The following is a 23,980-nucleotide window of genomic DNA, read 5'->3' as shown; positions in this document are numbered from 1 at the left end:
GTCAAATACTGTATCAACTTCAAAATTCTCCTTCTCACCTTCAAGGCTCTTCATAATCTCACCCCCCCCCCCGTACCTTTCTGATCTCCTCCACACTTACACACCCTCCCGGTCCCTCCGTTCTGCTTCCTCCATGCTCCTCATCACACCTCCTTTCCGCCTCTCATCGATTGGGTCTCACACATTCAGCCGTACAGCCAGTACGGTTGGCTGTACGGCTGTACGGCTGTACAGCCGATCCCCCCTCCCCCCCCCCGTCTCTGGAACTCTCTCCCACAATCCATCCGTGATATCAATTCTCTCCCCATCTTCAAATCCCAGCTCAAAACTCACCTTTTCAGATCAGCTAATTCCGTATAACCCACACACATTCCTCACTGTTGTCGTTTTGTTTGTTATGTACTTGACTGTGTTCATGTTTGTACTGTGTTGCCTCTCACTATGTTGTCTTTTACTGTGTTGTGCAATGTTTTTATTGCTCTGTAAGGTGACCTTGAGTGCCCTGAAAGGCGCCCTTAAATAAAATGTATTATTATTATTATTACAATCGATATGAAATATGCATTCATTCAAGCTTCATCTGAAAGAGTACATACTATATGTTGTAATATATTTTACTCACTGATCAGGTGGGAGGCGAGAGCAAAGACGTTCTTCTTTGATTTGAAGAAGTTCCCTCTGTTCCAGCTGAAGTTCCCTCAGTTCCAGCAGAACTTCACTCTGTTCCAGCTGATGTTCCCTCTGTTCCAGCAGATGTTCCCTCTGTTCCAGCTGATGTTCCCTCTGTTCCAGCAGATGTTCCCTCTGTTCCAGCTTAAGTTCCCTCGGTTCCAGCAGACGTTCCCTCTGTTCCAGCTGAAGTTCCCTCTGTTCCAGCGGACGTTTCCTCTGGAGTTGAAGAAGTTCCCTCTGTTCCAGCAGACATTTCTTCTGTTCCAGCTGAAGTTTCCTCTCGATTTGAAGAAGTTGCCTCAGTTCCTGCAGACTTTTCCATCTTTGATACCTGAAACCAGAGACACACTGATGATGCTTCTTTATCACTAATGTCAGTGTGCGAACATGATCGACTCAACATAAGATAAGATTTGCTTTTTAAACATGCAGCAATGTAGTGTGTGTGTGTGTGTGTGTGTGTGTGTGTGTGTGTGTGTGCTCATGACTGTCAGGATTCATAGATGAAAACATTTACAGGAGTGACTAGCATTCTTCAGATTTTTTTAAATTAAAGAGATCGACATGGTGATATGTCGTCATCATTGAGAAAGCAGGAAAAGACAAAGACTAGATAGTTAGATATCAGATCACAACAACAGATGAAAAACTTCCAGATGAGTCCAGTCAGACTTGATCTCGTTCACTCTGAATGATTAACCAGCTTCTCATATGGAAATCAAACCTGAGTTTTTTATATGGGATATTTCTGGACCAGCAGGAACAATCATTTTATATACATAAGAAAACTAAAATCTATTTACCTTTACTGAAGAAAAAACATTTAAATGATGTTCATAGCTTCATCTGACAGAATACAGACTGTATATGTTGGAAATACATTTTATACAATCCAATCCACTTTATTTGTATAGCACATTTAAACAACAAAAATGTCTCCAAAGTGCTGTACATATGATGATAAAAACAATTAAACAAAAATTTCCATATAGCAATAAGAAATAAATAATCACAAAATGATAAAACGCCATTTATCTGTTTGTCAAATTTAAAATCACTGTCTATGGCGATGCCAAGGCTGGTAACTTTTGGACGCTCGTACTCTTTGAGGGTTCCCAGGTCGATGAGGGCGCTGCCAAACACAATAACCTCAGTTTTTCTCCATTTAGTCTTAAATTCTGGGCTAACCAAGCCTTGACATCACATAGACAGTCAAACAGGGGTGTCAGGGGGCTGTGGCTGGTTTTAGAGATCGGCATGTAGATCTGGCAGTCGTCGGCATAAAGATGGTACGACATGCCATATCTCTGAAAAATCTGTCCAAGGGGGAGGAGATATATTGTGAACAGGATAGGTCCCAGGATAGATCCCTGGGGGACCCCACAATGAAGTGGAGGAGAGGACGAGGTGGAGTCCCCCAGCCTGACAGAGAAAGACCTCTCTGATAGGTAGGACCTGAACCACTCCACCCCCCTGACACCCACACAGTCCTTCAGGCGGTCTAAAAGAATTTTGTGGTCGACTGTGTCAAAGGCAGCTGTGAGGTCTAAAAGCACTAAAATGGCAGAACAACCCGAATCAGTAATTAAAAAGAGATCATTAAAAACCTTCAAAAGTTCAGACTCAGTGCTGTGAAATTCTTTGTACCCACAGATCTTACTTACTGATCAAGTGAGAGACGAGACAAAAGACGTTCTTCTTGGATTTGAAGACGTTTCTTCTCTTCCTGCAGACTTCGCCATTCTTGATACCTGCAACCAAAAACACACTGATGATTCTTCTTGATCACAGATGAAAGAGTGAAACATCTTTTAAACAGGAGCATGGTGTTTGCTTTACATCAACTGTTATGCACACAAAAGGTATCACATTTTATGTTAATATTGGCTAATGTTTTGCTTTAAGAATTATGTATCTTTCTGTAGTATGAGTCATTTTGGTTAGTGAATGACTTAAATAATCAAACAAACTGCATATCTTAGTTTTACCAGTAAGACGCAGTGTTGCACTGTGCTTCTTTCATGGACTTTCTTAGCAGACTCGTAGCTTCCTCATTATGCTGAGCGAAGCTGCACTGAACAGATTTACTGTTGTCTTCCTCATATTCTCCTGTTTATACAGGTTTGTGAAGCATGAATGTGGTTAAACACTAAAGACAAGCTATACTCTGTAAGTATAACATCCAGTTTCTTTGCCATGCAGATGACACCCAACTCTACCTGTCCACCAAACCCACCTCCTCCCTCCCGCCTACTTCCTTAACTGATTGCCTGCAAGAAATAAAATCCTGGTTCTCCTGCAACTTCCTCAAATTAAACAGTGCAAAACTGAGCTTCTCCTCATCTGCACCAAATTCACAATTTTAAAACATGACAGCTTTTCGCTTACCATTGATCACTCCACAGTCTCTCCCTTCCCCTCAGGTCAAGAGTCTGGCTGTCATCCTTGGCAGCTTACTATTATTCCAAGCTCACATCAATAATATCATCCGGTCTGCATAATTTCATTTACCAAACATTAATCGCCTCCGCCCATCCCTCACTTCCAGTACCCTCACCGCCATCCTCGTCAACACCCTGGTTACACCCCGCATTGACTGCTGCACTTCTTTCCTTTGGTCTCCCTCTTAAATCCATCCATAAACTTCAACTGGTCCAGAACTCTGCAGCTCATATCATCTACAGAACCCACTCTGTTAATCACATCACTCCTGTCCTTCAGCAGCTACATTGGCTCCCAGTTAAATTTCACCTCAACTTCAAAATTCTGCTCCTGACCTTTAAGGTCATCCACAACCTTGCTCCTTTGTACCTGTCTGGACTCTTGCACATCAGCACACCCACCCACACTCTCCGGTCTCCTTCTTCCATTCAACTCACTGCACCTCCTTGACGCCTGTCCACCATGGGGTCCTGAACCGTCAGTTACTCTGCTCCCTCTCACCTCGCCTCCATAATATCAACTCCTCGCCATTTTTAAAGCTTCCTCATTATGCTGAGCGAAGTTGCACTGAATAGAAGCATGTGTCGTCTTCCTCATCTCTCCTGTTTATACAGGAACCTCATGGGTCCCCAGCCTGAGACCTGTTTCACAGCCATGGAGGTTGTTTCATCTTTAAGCTCTTTGCCGTCACTCAGAGAACCAGGGTTGCAAAGTACTCTTTCGACTCTTTCCGAAACCATCTCTCCACACATTACATGTATGGGGTAACTCTTTCAGACACTCTGCTTCGGGATAGTGCAACCCAATACACAGGAGGGAACTGTGAAGTCCTTAAGAAACAACCACCCTTGTCTGGTGGGATCTCTGAGGGTGCAAGCCCCGGCCTAGCAGTCACCTTTGTACAGGCCACATGTATAAGAGGGCCAGAGGAACCACCTGCACCATGGTGTCTATTAGAGGCATTAGGTGAAGGAAGAGACCCCAGGTGAAATGAACTTCTGAAAGACTGCAGTCTCTCTCTGGTGTTAGGGAAATATTCACACAGATCATGATGATTCATTGTTAAAAACCCTTACATGAGTGGATCATGTTTTTTTAGTTTTTGGAAATTAATTATTTTTCCATTTGACCAATCACTGCGGAGGGATGGATCCGATCGACATGATCGGTCGTCATCACTGAGAAAGCTGAAAAAGAAAGATTATGTAGTTAGATATCAGATCACAACAACAGATGAAAAACTTCCAGATGAGTCCAGTCAGACTTGATCTCGTTCACTCTGAATGATTAACCAGCTTCTCATATGGAAATCAAACCTGAGTTTTTTATATGGGATATTTCTGGACCAGCAGGAACAATCATTTTATATATATGAGAAAACTATCTATTTACCTTTACTGAAGAAAAAAACATTTAAATGATGTTCATTCATCTGAAAGAATACAGACTGTATGTGTTGGAAATACATTTTACTCACTAATCAGCTGAGAGGAGAGACAAAAGAAGTTTTTCTTGGATTTCAAGACGTCTCTTCTTTTCCTGCAGAATTGGCCATGTTGGATTCCTGCAACCAGAGACACACTGATGATGCTTCTTGATCACAGATGAAATATGAAGAGCAGAGCAGACACTGATCAACACATTAAACTCTGTGTTGTTTCTTTATTCCATCAACGAGTCAAAGGATCAAAGTAGAGAGGAGGTGTTGGGCTGATGTTTCACTCAAACATTTGACCTGAAAACTCAACATCACTTCAACATCTTTTAAACAGGAGCATGGTGTTTGCTTTACATCAACCATGGAGCTTGTTTCATCTTGAAGCTCTTTGTACACTGAGTCTGATTTTTAAAATGTGTTTTTCAGATCTGTAATCTGATCTAAACACAGGTCCAACACAGATCTTACACAGGAACATGATCGACTCAACATGAGATTGTATTTGCTTTTTAAACAGATTCTGTGTTTGCGTGTGTGTGAGCGCGCGCTTGACTTTCAGGATTAATTGTTGAAAACACTTACCTAACTGGGTCACAATTTGTAATTTTTTTTGAATCAATTGTGGCTCCTCTTGACCAATCACTGCAGATGGACAGAACAGATGAACCTGACGATTGGTTGTCATCACTGAGAAAGATGAAAAATGAGATTAGATGAAAAAAGATTAGATAAAGTACAACTTCATTTAGTTCACTCTGAATGATAATCTCCTTATTCTTACATGAACATTAAATCTGATTAACCTGACTATAAGTGACATTTAATTATCACCCAGTGTGATGAAAGTAGCAGCATGTTGAGATTTGAAGTCAGAAAATCACTTAAAATGTTTAAACTAGTGTGTTTACATGAACTTATGAGCTTCATCCTGGTAACTGTAGGCGTTTGTAAACCGACGTGCTCGTGCGACCAGATCAGCTCAGGGCCCTGTGCCTGCTGTTGACGTCACAAAAATGTGCACTTCCCAGCTTTCTGTTACCATGGTAATATTTCCCACCCCTCTGTGCTGTAGACTAGCTAGCTAGCTAGCAGGCTAGTTAGTTAGCTAACATGAAATGCACTAATAAACTTGTCATGCTGCTGTGAATGTAGTTTATATTTTCCACAACACAAATTTCAGTTTTAACCAATCTGGTTAAGCCTCAATAAAATAAATATATTTTTAAAACTGTAAATCAGAATAAGATTAATGCAGAGTTCACTCACAGATTGTTGGATCCGTAGCCTGACTCATTATCATCATCATCATCGTCTTTTCCAGCGCCATCTATCATCAGTTGGGAGTAGGTCAAGTTGTTCCTGTAACAATAAAAACAGTTATGATGCAACTTCACCAACAAAAATCTCATACCATAATAAAATCCAGAAACATTTTTAAAATGATAAACAACAGTGAAATCAGTCACATGGTGTTTTGAGTGATGTTAGAGGCAGAGAATAAACCAAATTATGTATTTTTGTAGGCCAACCAGGGACTCACATTGCCAAGGGGTCAAATGAGATTTTTGCATTTTGGATCATTGCATAAAATGAGCTCTGAGGCAAACACATGTTTCTGATGCCCTTTGTTCAGCATTATAGCGTTATATAGTTGCATCTTTTGCTAAAACTACTTCTGTCACATCTTACCTCAGGAGATCCTTCATGCATAGTACCTGCCTATTCATGGATTTGCATTAACGTTTCTTTTTCTCTTAATAGGCAAACTGTGGAAATTTGACAATTTGAAATTTGAAATTTGTGGTTTGATTGTTTACAAGATTGTTTACAATCAAACCACAACAACTGTTCTTTATAGTGAAACTATTAAGAATCCATTAAATGTTTTTGAGCTGATATAAATCTGATTGTGCTCGCTGTGAATGGATGTCTCCTCTTTAAACAGTAGCCTCTTCTTTTCTCTTGACTGTGTCGAGTCATTTAAATCATCTATAAAGGAGGTTTGTTTTTATTGACTGTGCATGTGTGGATACAACAACAGTGAAAAATGTTGTGAATATGCTCAGCACAGAGAACAGGATTAAACCAGATGAGCTTTGAGTATTCTGTTTTCTCTTCAGGTCAAAGACTAACCGCAGAATTGTTCATTCATAAAGATGTTGAAAATCTTAGGGACAACAGATGCAAATTAGCTATATGCTAACTCTGGTGCTATTACATGTAACTGTGTGCTGTCCTGTAAAAATAAACAATACATACAAAACAAATAACAGGATCTTTACTTACTTCTGAAATAATCCTAACCTGATGTCCCTCAGTGGGTCAGACATCCTGAGTCCTTCAGAGTCTGGTCTCTGTGCCGCTCTGGGCTGAAAAAGGAAAAGCAGAGTTAAGATTCTTCATTTCCTCCTGAACTGACACAAACACATAAACAGCTCAATCACAACAGAAGGAAACTCTGCACTTCAGTCACTCCTCTAATGGAGGTCAGAGCTCTCAGAGAAGGACTTTAAGACGTACTGAATTATATTTGTTGAACCTGAATCATAACTTTAAAACTAGCAGAGCTCACTGATCTGACTGTGTTATTATTTCAGAACAACATTAAAAACTAAAAGTTGTTTCTATTAAAGCTTTTCTTTAATAGTCTGTCTGCACCGTCAGGGTCAGTGAATGCTGCAGATTCTAGTCATGAAGCTCACAGCAGACTGAGCAGAGAATCAGTACAGAACAGACAGAAGATATTTGATCCATGTTTTCAAAAGTAAAACAAGAACATGTCATTATTTTACCTTTAAATGTCTAAAAAACAATAAAATAACCTTCATCTGATTAGTTTGAGGATTTAGGAAACACTGAAGTATTAGAATAACTGGATGATACAACAGGCCTAGTCTACATTTAATGAAGTTATTTCTTTAAATTGATGTTAAAAAATATATAAATCTTAGGACACTGGTAGCCTGGAGATTAGAGCACATGCTCCATGTGTGGAGGCTGTGGTCCTCCAAGCGGGCGGCCCGGGTTAGAGTCCGATCTGTGGCTCCTTTTCCAAATGTCTCTCTCTCTCTCTCTCTCTCTCTCTCTCTCTCTCTCTCTCTCTCCTCTCTCTGATTTCTGACTCTATTCACTGTCCTGTTTTAAACAAAGGCCTTAAAAAGCCCCAAAATAAACCTTTTTTTCGAACCTAAAAAAGTTATTTCAACTAAAGTGTAGACTTAAATAATGTCGACTAACACGTCAAACTGTCCTTCAGTATTAATCAACTCTTAAAATGGCTGCTGCTGTGTCTCCTTATAGCCGAGCTGCTGAAGATATGAAAAAGTAAAACACCATTAAATCAACTTCTTAGTCCTGAAATAACACTTATGAAGAATTCTTTACCCATATGAGAGAACTCAAACTCAGATTAATTTCTCAGTTTTGTCTAAAAGTGTTGGTTTACCCTCCGTATCTCTCAGGACTCACAGGATGAATCCCTTCAACTCCAGCAGTGGTAAAAACACGGATATAAATAAAGAAAACACGTCTTCTATACATGTTCTGAAACACTTTACAAACACAATGACACAATTAAATAAACCAGAGTTACAATTACTTTCTTTAAACTATTTAAAACATGTAAAAACACATTACCTTTAGCTGGAGAAAAACAAACTGCGACACAGATTGAAAGCGAAAGTAATTCAGCGACCTTCAACCTTAAACTTTTAACCACACTTGTTCCCCTTTAATCCAACACCTGACACGTGACAGACTACATTAAAGAGGAAGACGCTGCAGGAGAACAGGTCTGAAACACAGTTCATGTAGAAACCATTTTGAGGTTTTCTTCACTCAAACTGTTTTCTTTCATAGCTCTGAGTTTAGGAACATTTTTGACTCTGGTCCTCCAGAAGTCTTCAGTCACTCCTCTAATGGAGGTCAGAGCTCTCAGAGAAGGACTTTAAGACCTACTGAATTATATTTGTTGAACCTGAATCAAAACTTTAAAACTATCAGAGCTCACTGATCTGACTGTGTTATTATTTCAGAACAACATTAAAAACTAAAAGTTGTGTTTCTATTAAAGCTTTTCTTTAATAGTCTGTCTGCACCGTCAGGGTCAGTGAATGCTGCAGATTCTAGTCATGAAGCTCACAGCAGACTGAGCAGAGAATCAGTACAGAACAGACAGATAATAAGACTTATTTGATCCACGTTTTCAAATGTAAAACAAGAACACGTCATTATTTTACCTTTAAATGTCTAAAAACAATCAAATAACCTTCATCTGATTAGTTTGAGGATTTAGGAAACACTGAAGTATTATAGTACCCGGTGACGGTTCAGACCAAAAGCAGTTCACAACACCCCTATGAAAGGAATAAGAACAAGGACCGTGGCGGGGCCGGGGCCCCACCCTGGAGCCAGGCCTGGGTTTGGGGCCCGCAGGAGAGCCGCCTGGTGGCCGGGCTTTTACCCGTGGGGCCCGGCCGGGCTCAGCCCGAAAGGATGACGCAGACCCGTCCTCCTGTGGACTCACCACCCGCAGAGGAAGCCGTAGGGGTCGGGTGCAATGTGGATCGGGCGGCAGTCGACGGAGGGGGCCTCGGCGACCCGATCCCCGGACGTAGCTTCTGGCGTTTGGGACATGGAACGTCACCTCACTGGGGGGGAAGGAGCCTGAGCTTGTGCAGGAGGTTGAGAGGTACCGGCTAGATATAGTCGGGCTCACCTCCACGCACTGCTTGGGCTCTGGAACCCAGCTCCTCGAGAGGGGCTGGACTCTCTACTTCTCTGGAGTTGCCCGCGGTGAGAGGCAGCGGGCGGGTGTGGGCTTGCTCATAGCCCCACAGCTCAGCTGCCAGGTGTTGGAGTTCACCCCGGTGAACGAGAGGGTCGTGTCCCTGTGCCTTCGGGTAGGGGACAGGTCTCTCACTGTCGTCTCGGCCTACGGCCCGAACGGCAGTGTGGAGTACCCGGCCTTCTTGGAGTCCCTGGGAGGGGTGCTGGACAGTGCGCAGACTGGGGACTCCATTGTTCTACTGGGGAACTTCAATGCTCACATGGGCAACAACAGTGAGATCTGGAGTGGGGTGATTGGGATGAACGGCCTCCCTGATCTGAACCAGAGTGCTCTGTTATTGGACTTCGGTCAGAATCGGCAGGCCCAAACGTGTAGTGAGGGTCTGCTGGGAACGTCTGGCTGAACCCTCTGTTAGCGAGGTCTTCAACTCCCACCTCCGGACGAGCTTTTCGCAGATCCCGGGGGAGGCTGGGGACATTGAGTCCGAGTGGACCATGTTCTCCACCTCCATTGTCAAAGCAGCTGCTCTGAGCTGTGGTCGCAGGGTCTCTGGTGCCTGTCGTGGCGGCAATCCCCGAACCCGGTGGTGGACACCGGAAGTAAGGGAGGCCGTCAAGCTGAAGAAGGAGTCCGTATTGGGCGTTGCTAGCGCACAGGACTCCTGAGGCAGCTGACGGGTACCGGCAGGCCAGGCGTTCCGCAGCCCGGGCGGTCGTGGAGGCAAAAACTCGGGCCTGGGAGGAGTTTGGGGAGGCCATGGAGGATGACTTTCGGTCGGCCTCGAGGAAATTCTGGCAAACCGTCCGTCGCCTCAGGAGGGGGAAGCAGTGCTTCACCAACACTGTTTACAGTGGAGGTGGAGAGCTGCTGACCTCAACTGGGGATGTAGTCGGACGGTGGAAGGAATACTTCGAGGATCTCCTCAATCCCACCGTCACGTCTTCCACCGAGGGAGCAGAGGCTGAGTTCTCAGAGGTAGACTCGTCCATCACCCAAGCTGAAGTCACCGAGGTAGTTGGCAAGCTCCTTGGTGGCAAGGCTCCGGGGGTGGATGAGATTCGCCCTGAGTATCTTAAGTCTCTGGATGTGCAGGGGCTGTCATGGTTGACACGTCTCTGTAACATCGCGTGGAGGTCGGGGACAGTGCCTCTGGACTGGCAGACCGGGGTGGTGGTCCCTCTTTTCAAGAAGGGGGACCGGAGGGTGTGTTCCAACTACCGGGGAATCACACTCCTCAGCCTCCCTGGGAAAGTCTATTCCAGGGTTCTGGAGAGGAGGATCCGGCTGATTGTCGAACCTCGGATTCAAGAGGAACCAGCTCTACACTCTCCAGCGGGTGCTCGAGGGTTCATGGGAGTTTGCCCAACCAGTCCACATGTGCTTTGTGGATCTGGAGAAGGCATTCGACTGTGTCCCTCGTGGCGCCCCCTGGGGGGTGCTCCGGGAGTATGGGGTTCGGGGCCCTTTGCTAAGGGCGGTCCGGTCCTTGTACAACCGGAGCAGGAGTATGGTTCGCATTGCCGGCAGTAAGTCGGACCTGTTCCCGGTGCGCGTTGGCCTCCAGCAGGGCTGCCCTTTGTCACCGGTTCTGTTCATTACTTTTATGGACAGAATTTCTAGGCGCAGCCAGGGGCCGGAGGGGGTCTGGTTCGGGGACCACAGGATCTCGTCTCTGTTTTTTGCAGATGATGTGGTCTTGTTGGCTCCATCGAACCCGGACCTCCAGCGCGCACTGGGGCGGTTTGCTACAGAGTGTGAGGCGGCTGGGATGAGGATCAGCACCTCTAAATCTGAGGCCATGGAAAAAGGTGGTTTGCCCTCTTCAGGTCGGTGGGGAGTCCTTGCCCCAGGTGGAGGAGTTTAAGTATCTCGGGGTCTTGTTCACGAGTGGGGGGAAGATGGAGCGTGAGATCGACAGATGGATCGGTGCGGCGTCTGCAGTCATGCGGTCGCTGTATCTTTCCGTCGTGGTGAAGAAGGAGCTAAGCCGAAAGGTGAAGCAAATTACTCCTGCTGGTTTACTGGCGGTGTATGAATGGGATTAGGCATCGTATTAAACTGGGCACATAGTTATAAGTGAGAGGAAGTTTTCATCATCATACTTGGATATTGATTGTGGCGCCCTCTAGAGGTCAGTGTTGGGTCCTGTTTATTTTATACATTAACATGCGTTATATGTAAAGTCTCTAATAAACTGAAGACGCTCTAATTTGCAGATGACACCAATATTTATTGATCAGGTGAGAATCTACAACAATAACTAGAGGTTATTACTACAGAAATACTACAATTAAAAAAGGAATAAATGAACGTTAAATTTGAATAGTTTTATTTGGTAATAATAAAGCAAATATAAATATACATTTACAAATAGAAGGTGAAGAGTTTTCACACTTCTTGGGGTGTCGACAGATCACAGAATCAGCTGGAAACAGTCAACAAGCATTTCAGTCCTGACTTAAACAAAACATCTTCTGGATCACAAACCGCTTCAAACCCTCGACTGTACACTTGTTTTAATGTGTTTTAGTTACTGTGTGGAGGTTCAGGGTAACACATATAAAGTTCACTGCACTCACTCTCCGTACTTCAGGAAAGAGTCATACACGTAGTTCATAACACTGGATATCAAGATCACACTCACTCGTTGTTCTTACAGCCAAAAACAATCAAATTCACGGATCTTGTAGAATTTCAAACACAAATATTGCACTGAGCAAAAAACTATCTACGACCAGCAAATATCCCAAAACGATTCCCTGATAGAGAGGGGGGTTACGATATGAGGAGACGAATGAATCTATAAATTCTGGCCACACACACAACAATCGGAAGTTTTTCTGTTTCTATTCTTGGTGTAAAACTTTATAAAAGTTTAAATGTGGAGCTGAAGCAAAGCGTAGTTTATAAAAAGAGCAAAATGTACAAATAAATATGATTTTCAGAAAGTTCAAGGAGGCAGAAGTGATTAAAATCTGCTGCGTGATGATGGAGATCATAACGGCTGTTCATTAAGTTCTGTTTGCTTAAAGGAATACAGGTATGTATATGTATCTGTTAACGTGCTGACAGGTATGATAAATTAATTACAACAAACTGTATATCATTAATTGAAGAACATAAATATAGAAGACAAAATAAATCAAGAAATGTTTAAATATGTTAACGGTTGATAAATGAAATTATAATTTGCAGAAACACTGTATTAACGACAGATTAATGGAGAGGGGGTGTTCACACTTCTACACACTTCTTCATGAACAGGAAATTAGACATTTCTGTTGTCTTATGCACATTTCTTCCATCTCCTTTGTTTTTTGTTTTTCCTGAGAAAATAAAATACAAATTTGAAATAAAGACTTAAATCAATGAAAATAATCCCAGCTGAGAAAGTTAAAGAGTTCACAGATGACAGTAAAATAATAAAAAACAGCTGTTTTTTTAGAGTTGAGTTGACTTCATCATCTTATGTGACTAACAAATCTGATCATTTGGATTTGTTTTAAATCCATCAGAAGTCAAATCAAGCTGTTACAAAAAGAGCTTCATTCTCAACATGTTTTAAAAACAGTCACAGATACAACATTCAGAGCTTTAGGTCATTGATTTGTCCTCTTCCTCCACATGCATCTCTTCATTTTCCATCTCCTCTTCTTTCTTCATCCTGTATGGAGTAATAAGCACTGAATGATTATACTTCATCAAAATAAACATTTAAATCAAAAGCAGCTCATTTTCCAAAAATCATCTATGTGATGCTTCTTTATCATCACAAATGAAATATTAAGAACAGAGCAGACACTGATCAACACATTAAACTCTGTGTTGTTTCTTTATTCCATAGAGAAAGTGATGCAGTTTGATACGCTGCTAGCTATACTGGAACTACACATTCAAAGGAACAGCAACAAGTTACACAAAGAAACTGATCCTGAACACGGATTGGAAGGATGCAAAACAAGTTAGAAAATCAAAACTGTTCTGTGTGTGCGTGTGTGTGTGTGTGCGTGTGTGTGTGTGTGTGTGTGTGTGTGTGCACATGACTGTAATAAATTAATAAATTGTCCTAAATTTCCTTGAGGGAGTCATCCCAAAAGGATCAATAAAGTTCTAAGTCTAATGATTCATTGTTGGTAACACTCAAGTCTGCTGCTAAAAAATGTATTGGTCGTCATCACTGAATATTCAAAAATATAAAGATTAGATAGTTAGATATCAGATCACAACAACAGATGAAAAACTTCCAGATGAGTCCAGTCAGACTTGATCTCGTTCACTCTGAATGATTAACCAGCTTCTCATATGGAAATCAAACCTGAGTTTTTTATATGGGATATTTCTGGACCAGCAGGAACAATCATTTTATATATATGAGAAAACTAAAATCTATTTACCTTTACTGAAGAAAAAACATTTAAATGATGTTCATAGATTCATCTGACAGAATACAGACTGTATATGTTGGAAATACATTTTACTCACAGATCAGATAAGAGGTCGGCCAAAAACCGTTCTTCGAATTGAAGATTTTTCCTCAGTTCCTGCAGAAGTTGCCATATTTGATACCTGCAACCAGAGACACACTGATGATTCTTCTTGATCACAGATGAAATATGAAGAGCAGAGCAGACACTGATCAACACATTAAACTCTGTGTTGTTTCTTTATTCCATCAATGAGTCAAAGGATCAAAGTAGAGAGGAGGTGTTGGGCTGATGTTTCACTCAAACATTTGACCTGAAAACTCAACATCACTTCAACATCTTTTAAACAGGAGCATGGTGTTTGCTTATCTTTTTCTTTTCTTTTTTTTACATTTACTTGTTATACAGCACAAACAAAGTAAAAACTGTACAGGATTGCATGCAAAAACAAAACAAAGAGAGAGACAGTTTAGCATTATTACGTCAAAACAGAAGGTTTAAGAATAAGTGAATTCCACCAACTTTATTTCTCAAAACAAATTAAGTCATAACTTAACCAAAGGATATAAATAAAAACAAATATAAAGACAAACAACAAAAACGAAAGATTCATAACAGAAAATAAAATACATATAAGAAGAATGTGAAGAATTTGGTAGTGGAATATACAGTGATATAACTACAGTTCAATTTAATCTTACAATTTAGTACAACTGTTGACGCAAAAACTAATTATATATCTGAGGATTGTTTTATTCTTAGTGACAGATCTGTCTTCTCTAGATAACGTAGATTATGTATGTTCTCATTAACCAGTGATACTGTATCAATCTAAGACCCATGTTAATTGTCTGTGATTGCACTTTAACACATACATTTTGCCCACTCATCAACAGTGATATCTTCCCTGCAAGTCTTCGCTCCATGACTCTGAGGACTTTTCTAAGAGAAGGTCATAGATCTTGGAGATAATTCCTCTTCCCCAACAGTCCTTTACCATTATCTTGTCTATTGTTGACAAGCAGGGAATAGATAAAGACTGATTTTGCTGTGTTTGAATAAAGTCCCTCAATTGTAAGTGCTTAAAGAATTGATTGCGGGTTATGCCATATTTATTAGTCAATTTCTTCAAATGACATTGTGTGATTAGTGTCAAGACTATACATGTCTCCTATTTTTTGTAGCCATTTGACAGCCCACATTTTAGGATATTTCTTCTTGTTTATCCATAAAGTTCCTTTATCAGTGTTTAGGCAGAATCATACATCTAAGGCCACGTTTCAAACTTTAGGTCATTTCACTAACCCTGGTTCTCTGAGCAGCATGAGTGAGTGTCTCACGAAGGAGAACGCCGCCTGCGTGACCTCGTCAGAAGCCTAACAACACTACGCCAGCCCTCATTGGCTGGCATTGATAACGTCTATGTCTGGAGGGAAGGGGACCCCTTAGGAGGGGTCATTGGCTCCCTGCAGACATTTTAGGCTTAATTTTGATATTTGACGCGCTCGCGCCTGGTCTGGCCGGTCGTAATTGAGGGTGACGCTGTGGCCAAGGCTGCCCTCTGCCTCCCCCTATAGTTTGAGGTGGTTTTGACCTTCCGATAGTTTGAAGTGGTCCTTAGTGGTGGACATGCATGCTGTCACCCTTCTTTGTTATTGTGCGGTGAATTGATTGCTGTGTTAGTTTGCAGTGTCTCTTAACAGGTGTGTTTTATACATTGCTGTGTTTCTGTGGGTCGTATGGTCGCCACCTTGGCCAGGTGAGATAACCTCAGCAGACCCTTTTTATCCCAGGTATTTTAACCATCCTTAAATGAAATACCGTGTTAAATAAAGGCTATATTTGTACTTACAAAAGTGTGTTGTGAACTCTCTTGCCTATGACACCAGACCAGATTAACAAAGGTGGTGGCAGTTTACAACTTAACCCATATCTAAAAATTATTACAGTACTATATCACACCAGTAGAGACGGATAATAGGACAGTCCCATAAGATGTGGAAGAGCAGTGTAGAGCAGTGATTCCCAGAGACTGGGTGGGTCGTAAGAGATTTTATTTGGGTCGGCAAATAAATTTGCAATATCCCTTAAACCTGATTCATGCATCTTATAGACAGTGCAATGATATTGCGGGTCTGAGCGTTCAGCTGCGCACCTCCAAGATTTTGTAATAATGGTAAAATATTCATTTTTATTATCTCTATGCCGTTATATAGATTTAGTGTTAATAAGGACCATCGACTTAAGTCTGCCTTTATTTCTTTAGTCAATGGTAAGTACACTCAACAAAAATATAAACGCAACACTTTTGTTTTTGCTCCCATTTGTCATGAGATGGACTCAAAGATCTAAAATTCATTCCAGATACACAATATTACCATTTCTCTCAAACATTGTTCATAAATCTGTCTAAATGTGTGATAGTGAGCACTTTTGCTTTGCTGAGACAATCCATCCCACCTCACAGGTGTGCCACATCAAGATGCTCATCAGACACCATGATTAGTGCACAGGTGTACCTTATACTGCCCACAATAAAAGGCCACTCTGAAATGTGCAGTTTTGTCTCACAGCAAAATGCCACAGATGGCGCAAGCATTGAGGGAGCGTGCAATTGGCATGCTGACAGCAGGAATGTCAACCAGATCTGTTGCTCGGGCATTGAATGTTCATTTCTCCACCATAAGCCGTCTCCAAAGGCGTTTCAGAGAATATGGCAGTACATCCAACCGGCCTCACAACCGCAGACCACGTGTAACCACACCAGCCCAGGACCTCCACATCCAGCAGGTTCACCTCCAAGATCGTCTGAGACCAGCTACTCAGACAGCTGCTGAAACAATTGGTTTGCATAACCAAAGAATTTCTGCACAAACTGTCAGAAACCGTCTCAGGGAAGCTCAACTGCATGCTCGTCGTCCTCATCGGGGTCTTAACCTGACTCCAGATCGTCGCCGTAACAGACTTGAGTGGGCAAATGCTCACATTCGATGGCGTCTGGCACGTTGGAGAGGTGTTCTCTTCACGGATGAATCTCGGTTTACATTGTTCAGGGCAGATGGCAGACAGCGTGTGTGGCGTCGTGTGGGTGAGCGCTTTGCTGATGTCAATGTTGTGGATCGAGTGGCCCATGGTGGTGGTGGGGTTATGGTATGGGCAGGCATCTGTTATGGACGAAGAACACAGGTGCATTTTATTGATGGCATTTTGAATGCACAGAGATACCGTGATGAGATCCTGAGGCCCATTGTTGTGCCATACATCCATGAACATCACCTCATGTTTCAGCAAGATAATGCACGGCCCCATGTTGCAAGGATCTGTACACAATTCTTGGAAGCTGAAAATGTCCCAGTTCTTGCATGGCCAGCATACTCACCGGACATGTCACCCATTGAGCATGTTTGGGATGTGCTTGACCGGCGTATACGACAGCGCGTACCAGTTCCCACTAATATCCAGCAACTTCGCACAGCCATTGAAGAGGAGTGGACCAACATTCCACAGGCCACAATTGACAATCTGATAAACTCTATGCGAAGAAGATGTGTTGCACTGCATGAGGCAAATGGTGGTCACACCAGATACTGACTGGTTCTGAGTCCCCAGACCCTCAATAAAGCAAAAACTGCACATTTCAGGGTGGCCTTTTATTGTGGACAGTCTAAGGTACACCTATGCACTAATCATGGTGTCTGATGAGCATCTTGATGTGGCACACCTGTGAGGTGGGATGGATTGTCTCAGCAAAGCAAAAGTGCTCACTATCACACATTTAGACAGATTTATGAACAATGTTTGAGAGAAATGGTAATATTGTGTATCTGGAATGAATTTTAGATCTTTGAGTCCATCTCATGACAAATGGGAGCAAAAACAAAAGTGTTGCGTTTATATTTTTGTTGAGTATAGTTCATATATAATTAATATTGGATACATCTTTTGATCCCCAGATATTTAATGATGTCATTGTCCCAGAGGTTGTTTCATCTTTAAGCTCTTTGCAAAAAATGTTTAAAATTTGTTTTTCAGATCTGTAATCTAAATGTTACACAGGAACCTTGTACACTCATCGAGTCATCAGATGACTTTGTGATTCTTTCAGTCCTTAAAAAAAAAAGAAAAACCTCTGGCTCCACCCACTCCTGAAAACAAGACAAGAGTCAGGAGAGTTTCCCCTGTTGATTAACATTTTACTCACTGCTCAGGTGAGAGGCGAGCCAAAAAAATTCCCTCTTGGATTTGAAGACGTTTCTTTTGTTCCTGCAGACTTTGCCATCTTTGATACCTGCAACCAGAGACACACTGATGATGCTTCTTGATCACAGATGAAATATGAAGAGCAGAGCAGACACTGATCAACACATTAAACTCTGTGTTGTTTCTTTATTCCATCAATGAGTCAAAGGATCAAAGTAGAGAGGAGGTGTTGGGCTGAAGGTTCAAACATTTGACTTAAAAACTCAACATCTTTTATTTAATTTTTTTAAGATTTATTTTGGGCATTTTTGTCTTTAATAAAGAGGGAGGACAGTGGACAGAAACAAAATCAGAGAGAAAGAGTGGGGAACGACATGCAGGAAAGGAGCCACAGGACGAACGTGAACCCGGGCTGCCCGTGTGAGGACTATGGACTGGTATAGACTGGTTTAGTTTTGAGTCCTAAAACCAGGAAGTGAGTTAGCATTTTAGCACCATGGGTTCCTAACTCTAAAAGTCAATGACGATTTTGAATGGGTTTGTGTTTAGACGCCTGAAATAAGGTCTGTGGTTAACACAAACTGAAGAGATGTTGACATTTTGTTAGACAAGATAAACGACGTTAGCTAAGATCCCACTTGTCAATTTTAAAGTTTTTACGCAAACTTTAAACGGTGGTTGCTAACGAGTAGCTAACTGAAACTAGTGGTTGTTGCAGACATTAAACGTCATCACGCCGCAACTATCTCATTAATACATTTTTAGCCTCGAGTCGTGTTTTTCAGTGCTCTTGTAAATATTAGGTTAATAAACAACTTATTAAGCTACAGTTTAGCTAGCTTGTCAAAACCGCTGATTAGATCGATGAAGGCTAACGTTAGCTTTTCACTTCTCAACTGCATGCACGCTTCAAACTTCATATAATGATGTTCATCTGTAAAGATTATGCAGTTTAACAAAACAGCTACACATCAGAAAGGTGTGTTTGCCACAGAGCTTATTTTCTGCTATGATCCAAAATTTAATGCAAACATTTTCATAGGAATCAACTTCTATCAGGTTGGCCAACAAAAATACGTCATCACTATACCAGTCTATAGCCTCAGTACATGGGGACGCGCGCGCTGCTACTGCGCCCCCAAAACTCAACATCTTTTAAACAGGAGCATGGGCGTTCACTTTACATCAACCATGCGAAGGCCCAGAGTGGCTAATTGGGAGAACCAGGAGAATTCCAGGTGGGCCGGGGTGCCTTAAGGGCCGGCACAGTGACAGTTTATAGATCAGACAGGCTGCACTCACTCCTCACGAAGCGTTTCACTATTGATCAGTCATTTATGAAAGTGTAGGCCGCGAATGTGTGTGCGCCTTGAAAACATGTAGTGTGCAGGGTTTCTACTTGGGCGGGCCATCCTGCTATATTAACGGCCACCCTGGTATATTTTTCACCCACAAGTCGGCATTTAAGAGAATTTAAGTCTCTTTGATTCACTGTTAAAACACTTACAGGAGTGGGTTGTTTTCCTTTAACTTTTTGAAATCAATCAATTTTCCTTTTGACTGATCACTGCGGAGGGATGGATCAGATGAACATGATGATTGGTCTTCATCACTGAGAATGCAGGAAAAAAAAGAGAAAGATTAGATAGATATCAGACCACAATGACAGATGAAGAACCAAAAACTTCCAATAAGACATCGTGCAGCTTGATTTAGTTCACTCTCAACAATAATCTCCTGATTCTTACATTAAACCTGAAATCATCATGTGATGAAAATAGCAGAAGTTAATATTTCCAACATTTATCAAAACCAGAGAAATACGTAGTCAGAATTGTAGAGGGACGTCTCGTTGTGGCAGCCTCTGTAACGGACACAATATATGAACTGTTGCCATGGAAACCCAGATATTACGACCACTGCATAAGGGAGACTGAGCTGCTACTGAAAGCTTCTGTACTGTTTCTGTGTGTGTGTGTGTGTGTGTGTGTGTGTGACTTTGTTTTCATTGGTAGCCAAGAGAATCACTCCCATGATTCCCCGCCAGCCTTTACATCATGTAATGGAGCTGTGTCCATTACCAGGGATAAAAGGTGTTCCAGCCAAAAGAGTCCCTGGGGAAAGAGAAGAAGAGAGAAGGTTCCGGCCTAACGAGGACCAGCTGGTATAAAAGCAGCACACTCACTCTGCCAGGGAGAGTCTAGGGTGAGGTGCTGCGGGGCATGCTGCCAGACATGTTGTTTTTAAAATTGTTTGTTTTGTTATTTTGTAAATAAATGTCACCTGGGTGCACATGAAGAAGCCTCAGCTCTACTTTGTCCTCCAGAAACGAAGTATAGGCTATCCGTGACCTGACGAATGTCACACATCATTTTATGTGATTGTTTTGATTCAGAGCCCCCTGCAGGCGGAGGCTACAAACTGTGTGTTTAAAGACTTAAGTAATAAAATATATACATGTATAATTGTTTCAATGACATTTTGATTGATAGACATTGAAATGATTTGTTAGCATTGTTTTGAAAAATGACGATGTATATTGCAATTAAAAAGAAACAAATTACAACAAGTATGTTCACATGGACTTGACTATCCCGGTTCGGAGCCTCATCCTGGTAACTGCAGGTGTTTGTAAACTGGCGTTCTGCAGCTGGATCATCACAGACTTGAAGAGGTCAGTATTTCTTTCTCCCATCTCAACTTCCAGTTTTTATTTATTATTTAAAGACAATAATTACAGACTAAATTCTTACATTTCTTTGTCGCCCCCGAGGTAAGACGCTCTCGTTGACAACGCCACGTTTGTTTACCTGATAAACTACCAGGTTCAAATCTGACCTGTTACTTCTTTCCTCATGTCACTCCTCCCTCTCTCTCCCTCTGATTTCTAAATCTATCTGCTGTCCTAAAATGATAATAATAATTAAACAGGATACTCAGGTCTGTGTGAAAGCCCTCAATCTCAGTTTTAACCATTATGGTCAAGACTCAACAAAATATTTACATATTTAAAACTGTCAGTCAGAATAAGATGAAAGCAGAGTTCACTCACAGATTATTAGATGCGTATCCTGACTCATCATCGTCATCTGCTGCAGCTCCATCTGTCATTGGTCTGGAGGGGGTCAAGGTGAGATTGTAACAATAAACAGTTATGATGCAACTTCACCAACAAAAAGCTCGAATCAAAATAAAATTCAGAAACATTTTAAAATGATGTACGACCAGATGAATCTGACATCTTTCTGTTATTATTGATTCCAAAAACAACATGTACGACCACAAAGTGAAAAGTTTCCTCATCCAGGACTCTTTTTTTCTGGCCCTTAAAGTTCGAATCATACAACCAGAAGAGTCCATTTAAAAAGTAGCTGTCCATCAATGGAATTGCATGAACATATATTTATAGTTGATTGTGCTCGCTGTTAATAGATGTCTCCTCTTTAAAAAGTAGCCTGCTCTTTTCTCTTGACTCTGTTATTGTTATTTTATTAACCTGGAAAGGAGGTTTGTTTTTATTGACTGTGCATGTGTGGATACAACAACAGAAAAAATGGTGTCAATATGATGAGCACAGAGAACAGGATTAAACCAGATGAGCTTTGAGTATTCTGTTTTCTCTTCAGGTCAAAGACTAACAGCAGAATTGTTCATTCATAAAGATGTTAAAAATCTAAATAACATGATGTTGACTTACTCATTAAGCCAGTGTTGTACTCTGTACTTCCTCTGTGACTCAGACATCCTGAGTCCTTCAGAGTCTGGTCTCTGTGCCGCTTTGGGCTGAAAAAGGAAAAGCAGAGTTAAGATTCTTCATTTCCTCCTGAACTGACACAAACACATAAACAGCTCAATCACAACAGAAGGAAACTCTGCACTTCAGTCACTCCTCTAATGGAGGTCAGAGCTCTCAGAGAAGAACTTTAAGACGTACTGAATTATATTTGTTTTATCTAAATCATAACTTTAAAACTAGCAGAGCTCACTGATCTGACTGTTATTATTTCAGAACAACATTAAAAACTAAAACTGCACAAACTGTCCTTCAGTATTAATCAACTCTTAAAATGGCTGCTGTGTCTCCTTATAGCCGAGCTGCTGAAGATATGAAAAAGTAAAACACCATTCACCATTCAGCGACCCTAAACCAAACCCCCCCGACACAAAATACGTCTTCCGATTTAAACCCACCCCCTTAAACATGTCTGCCAGCCTCTTATACAAAGTGTTTTCTTTAATAGCTCTGATTTCAGTAACATTATTGACTCTGGTCCTTTCAGAAGTCTTCTTCCAGATAATGAGTTACTGTGCTTTGAACAGAGCAGACACTAATGATGTTACTGGAGCAGTGTTAATGAGTCTCCTTATTTTACTGGCTGACTTTGATTGTGTGAATCCAGTTGTATAATGTAGAAGTTGCACTTTGTGTACCATGAGCGCCCTCTGCTGGAGTCCCTGCAGACTGAATGTCCTGAAGCTATAAAATAGTGATGCATTCATGTTGTGTCTGACACATCGGACAAATGAGTTTCTGAGTTGTAAAATAAACATAAACACCTGCTGAAGTCTGAACAACTCGGAAAATAATCAGGTGCCGAAGTTGACATAAAACGTCTTGGGTATAATCTAAATAGCCCACTCCTCCTCATTAAGACTTTTAATGGCTATTGTAGCTGCCGTCAGGATCAGTTAGGCCTGTAATGTTTAAATTCTTAATTTTGAGTTAAATATAACAAATATTATGAAGTGTTAGATTATATGTCAACTGTGGTGGACAACATATTAGAATGCATAACAATTTAACTCTGCTTAGACAAAAACTAAAATATAATAATTAGTTGGGCAGCTGTGGCTCAGAAGATATGAAAAAGTAAAACACCATTAAACCAACTTCTTAGTCCTGAAATAACACTTATGAAGAATTCTTTACCCATATGAGAGAACTCAAACTCAGATGAATTTCTCAGTTTTGTCTAAAAGTGTTGGTTTACCCTCCGTATCTCTCAGGACTCACAGGATGAATCCCTTCAACTCCAGCAGTGGTAAAAACACGGATATAAATAAAGAAAACACGTCTTCTATACATGTTCTGAAACACTTTACAAACACAATGACACAATTAAATAAACCAGAGTTACAATTACTTTCTTTAAACTATTTAAAACATGTAAAAACATTACCTTTACGTGGAGAAAAACAAACTGCGACACAGGTAAAAAGCGAAAGTAATTCAGCGACCCTAAACCAAACCCCCCCCCCCATTTAAACCCACCCCCTTAAACATGTCTGTCAGCCTCTTATATAAAGTGTTTTCTTTAATAGCTCTGATTTCAGTAACATTATTGACTCTGGTCCTTTCAGAAGTCTTCTTCCAGATAATGAGTTACTGTGCTTTGAAGCTCTGCACTAATGATATTAGTGGAGCAGCGTTAATGAGTCTCCTTATTTTACTGGCTGACTTTGATTGTGTGAATCCAGTTGTATAATGTAGAAGTTGCACTTTGTGTACCATGAGCGCCCTCTGCTGGGGTCCCTGCAGACTGAATGTCCTGAAGCTATAAAATAGTGATGCATTCATGTTGTGTCGGACACATCGGACAAACGAGTTTCTGAGTTGAACGTAAACCATCTTTGTACGATGGCTTCATTTTTATAAAATCAAAGAAGAGTTATAATTTAAGGTTTATGTTTTTTAGTGTCGTCTCGATTTAAAATCGTTTCTGAATGAAAACTGTGGACATTTAAACGGAGAACACCGGAAGTGGTTCAGGCAATGGGAGAGTTCATACGTCACTGCCTTTAAAAGGACAGTTCAGATCAATTAAAAAAATATTGATAAAACTTGTTTCTTCTCTGGTTTATTTGTAATATATGTGTTCTGAGTATTGTGTATTTGTCCAGCTATTGATAAATACAACTTTACACTTAATTAAAATGACTCAAAATTACAATGATTTTATAAGTTATTATATTATTATTATTATGCTCCAGCGACCCGGTCCCAGATAAGCAGCA

The 23,980-nt window shown here is 41.2% G+C and overlaps 1 protein-coding gene across 3 annotated transcripts in view; it reads right to left on the bottom strand.

The window, feature by feature from the left end:
* Positions 1-23,980, bottom strand: part of LOC306840486 (uncharacterized protein) — a 52,164-nt gene that overhangs the window by 25,224 nt on the left and 2,960 nt on the right. The window contains exons 2-8 of one of the 3 annotated variants that reach the window (XM_079369816.1): positions 6,839-6,921; positions 5,819-5,911; positions 5,135-5,239; positions 4,592-4,678; positions 4,191-4,301; positions 2,337-2,423; positions 619-1,003 (exon numbers count right to left, since the gene is read on the bottom strand). In XM_079369816.1, coding sequence (XP_079225942.1) covers positions 619-1,003; positions 2,337-2,423; positions 4,191-4,301; positions 4,592-4,678; positions 5,135-5,239; positions 5,819-5,911; positions 6,839-6,921 — 951 coding nt within the window. The remainder of the gene's footprint in view (positions 1-618; positions 1,004-2,336; positions 2,424-4,190; positions 4,302-4,591; positions 4,679-5,134; positions 5,240-5,818; positions 5,912-6,838; positions 6,922-23,980) is intronic. The other 2 variants (XM_079369815.1, XM_079369817.1) reach the window with 2 other exon arrangements.

This window comes from Symphodus melops (genome assembly GCF_947650265.1).
Source record: "Symphodus melops genome assembly, chromosome: 19".
NCBI lineage: Eukaryota > Metazoa > Chordata > Actinopteri > Labriformes > Labridae > Symphodus > Symphodus melops.
Note: the sequence above shows the minus strand (reverse complement) of the source record. Positions and strands in the feature narration are given on the sequence as shown.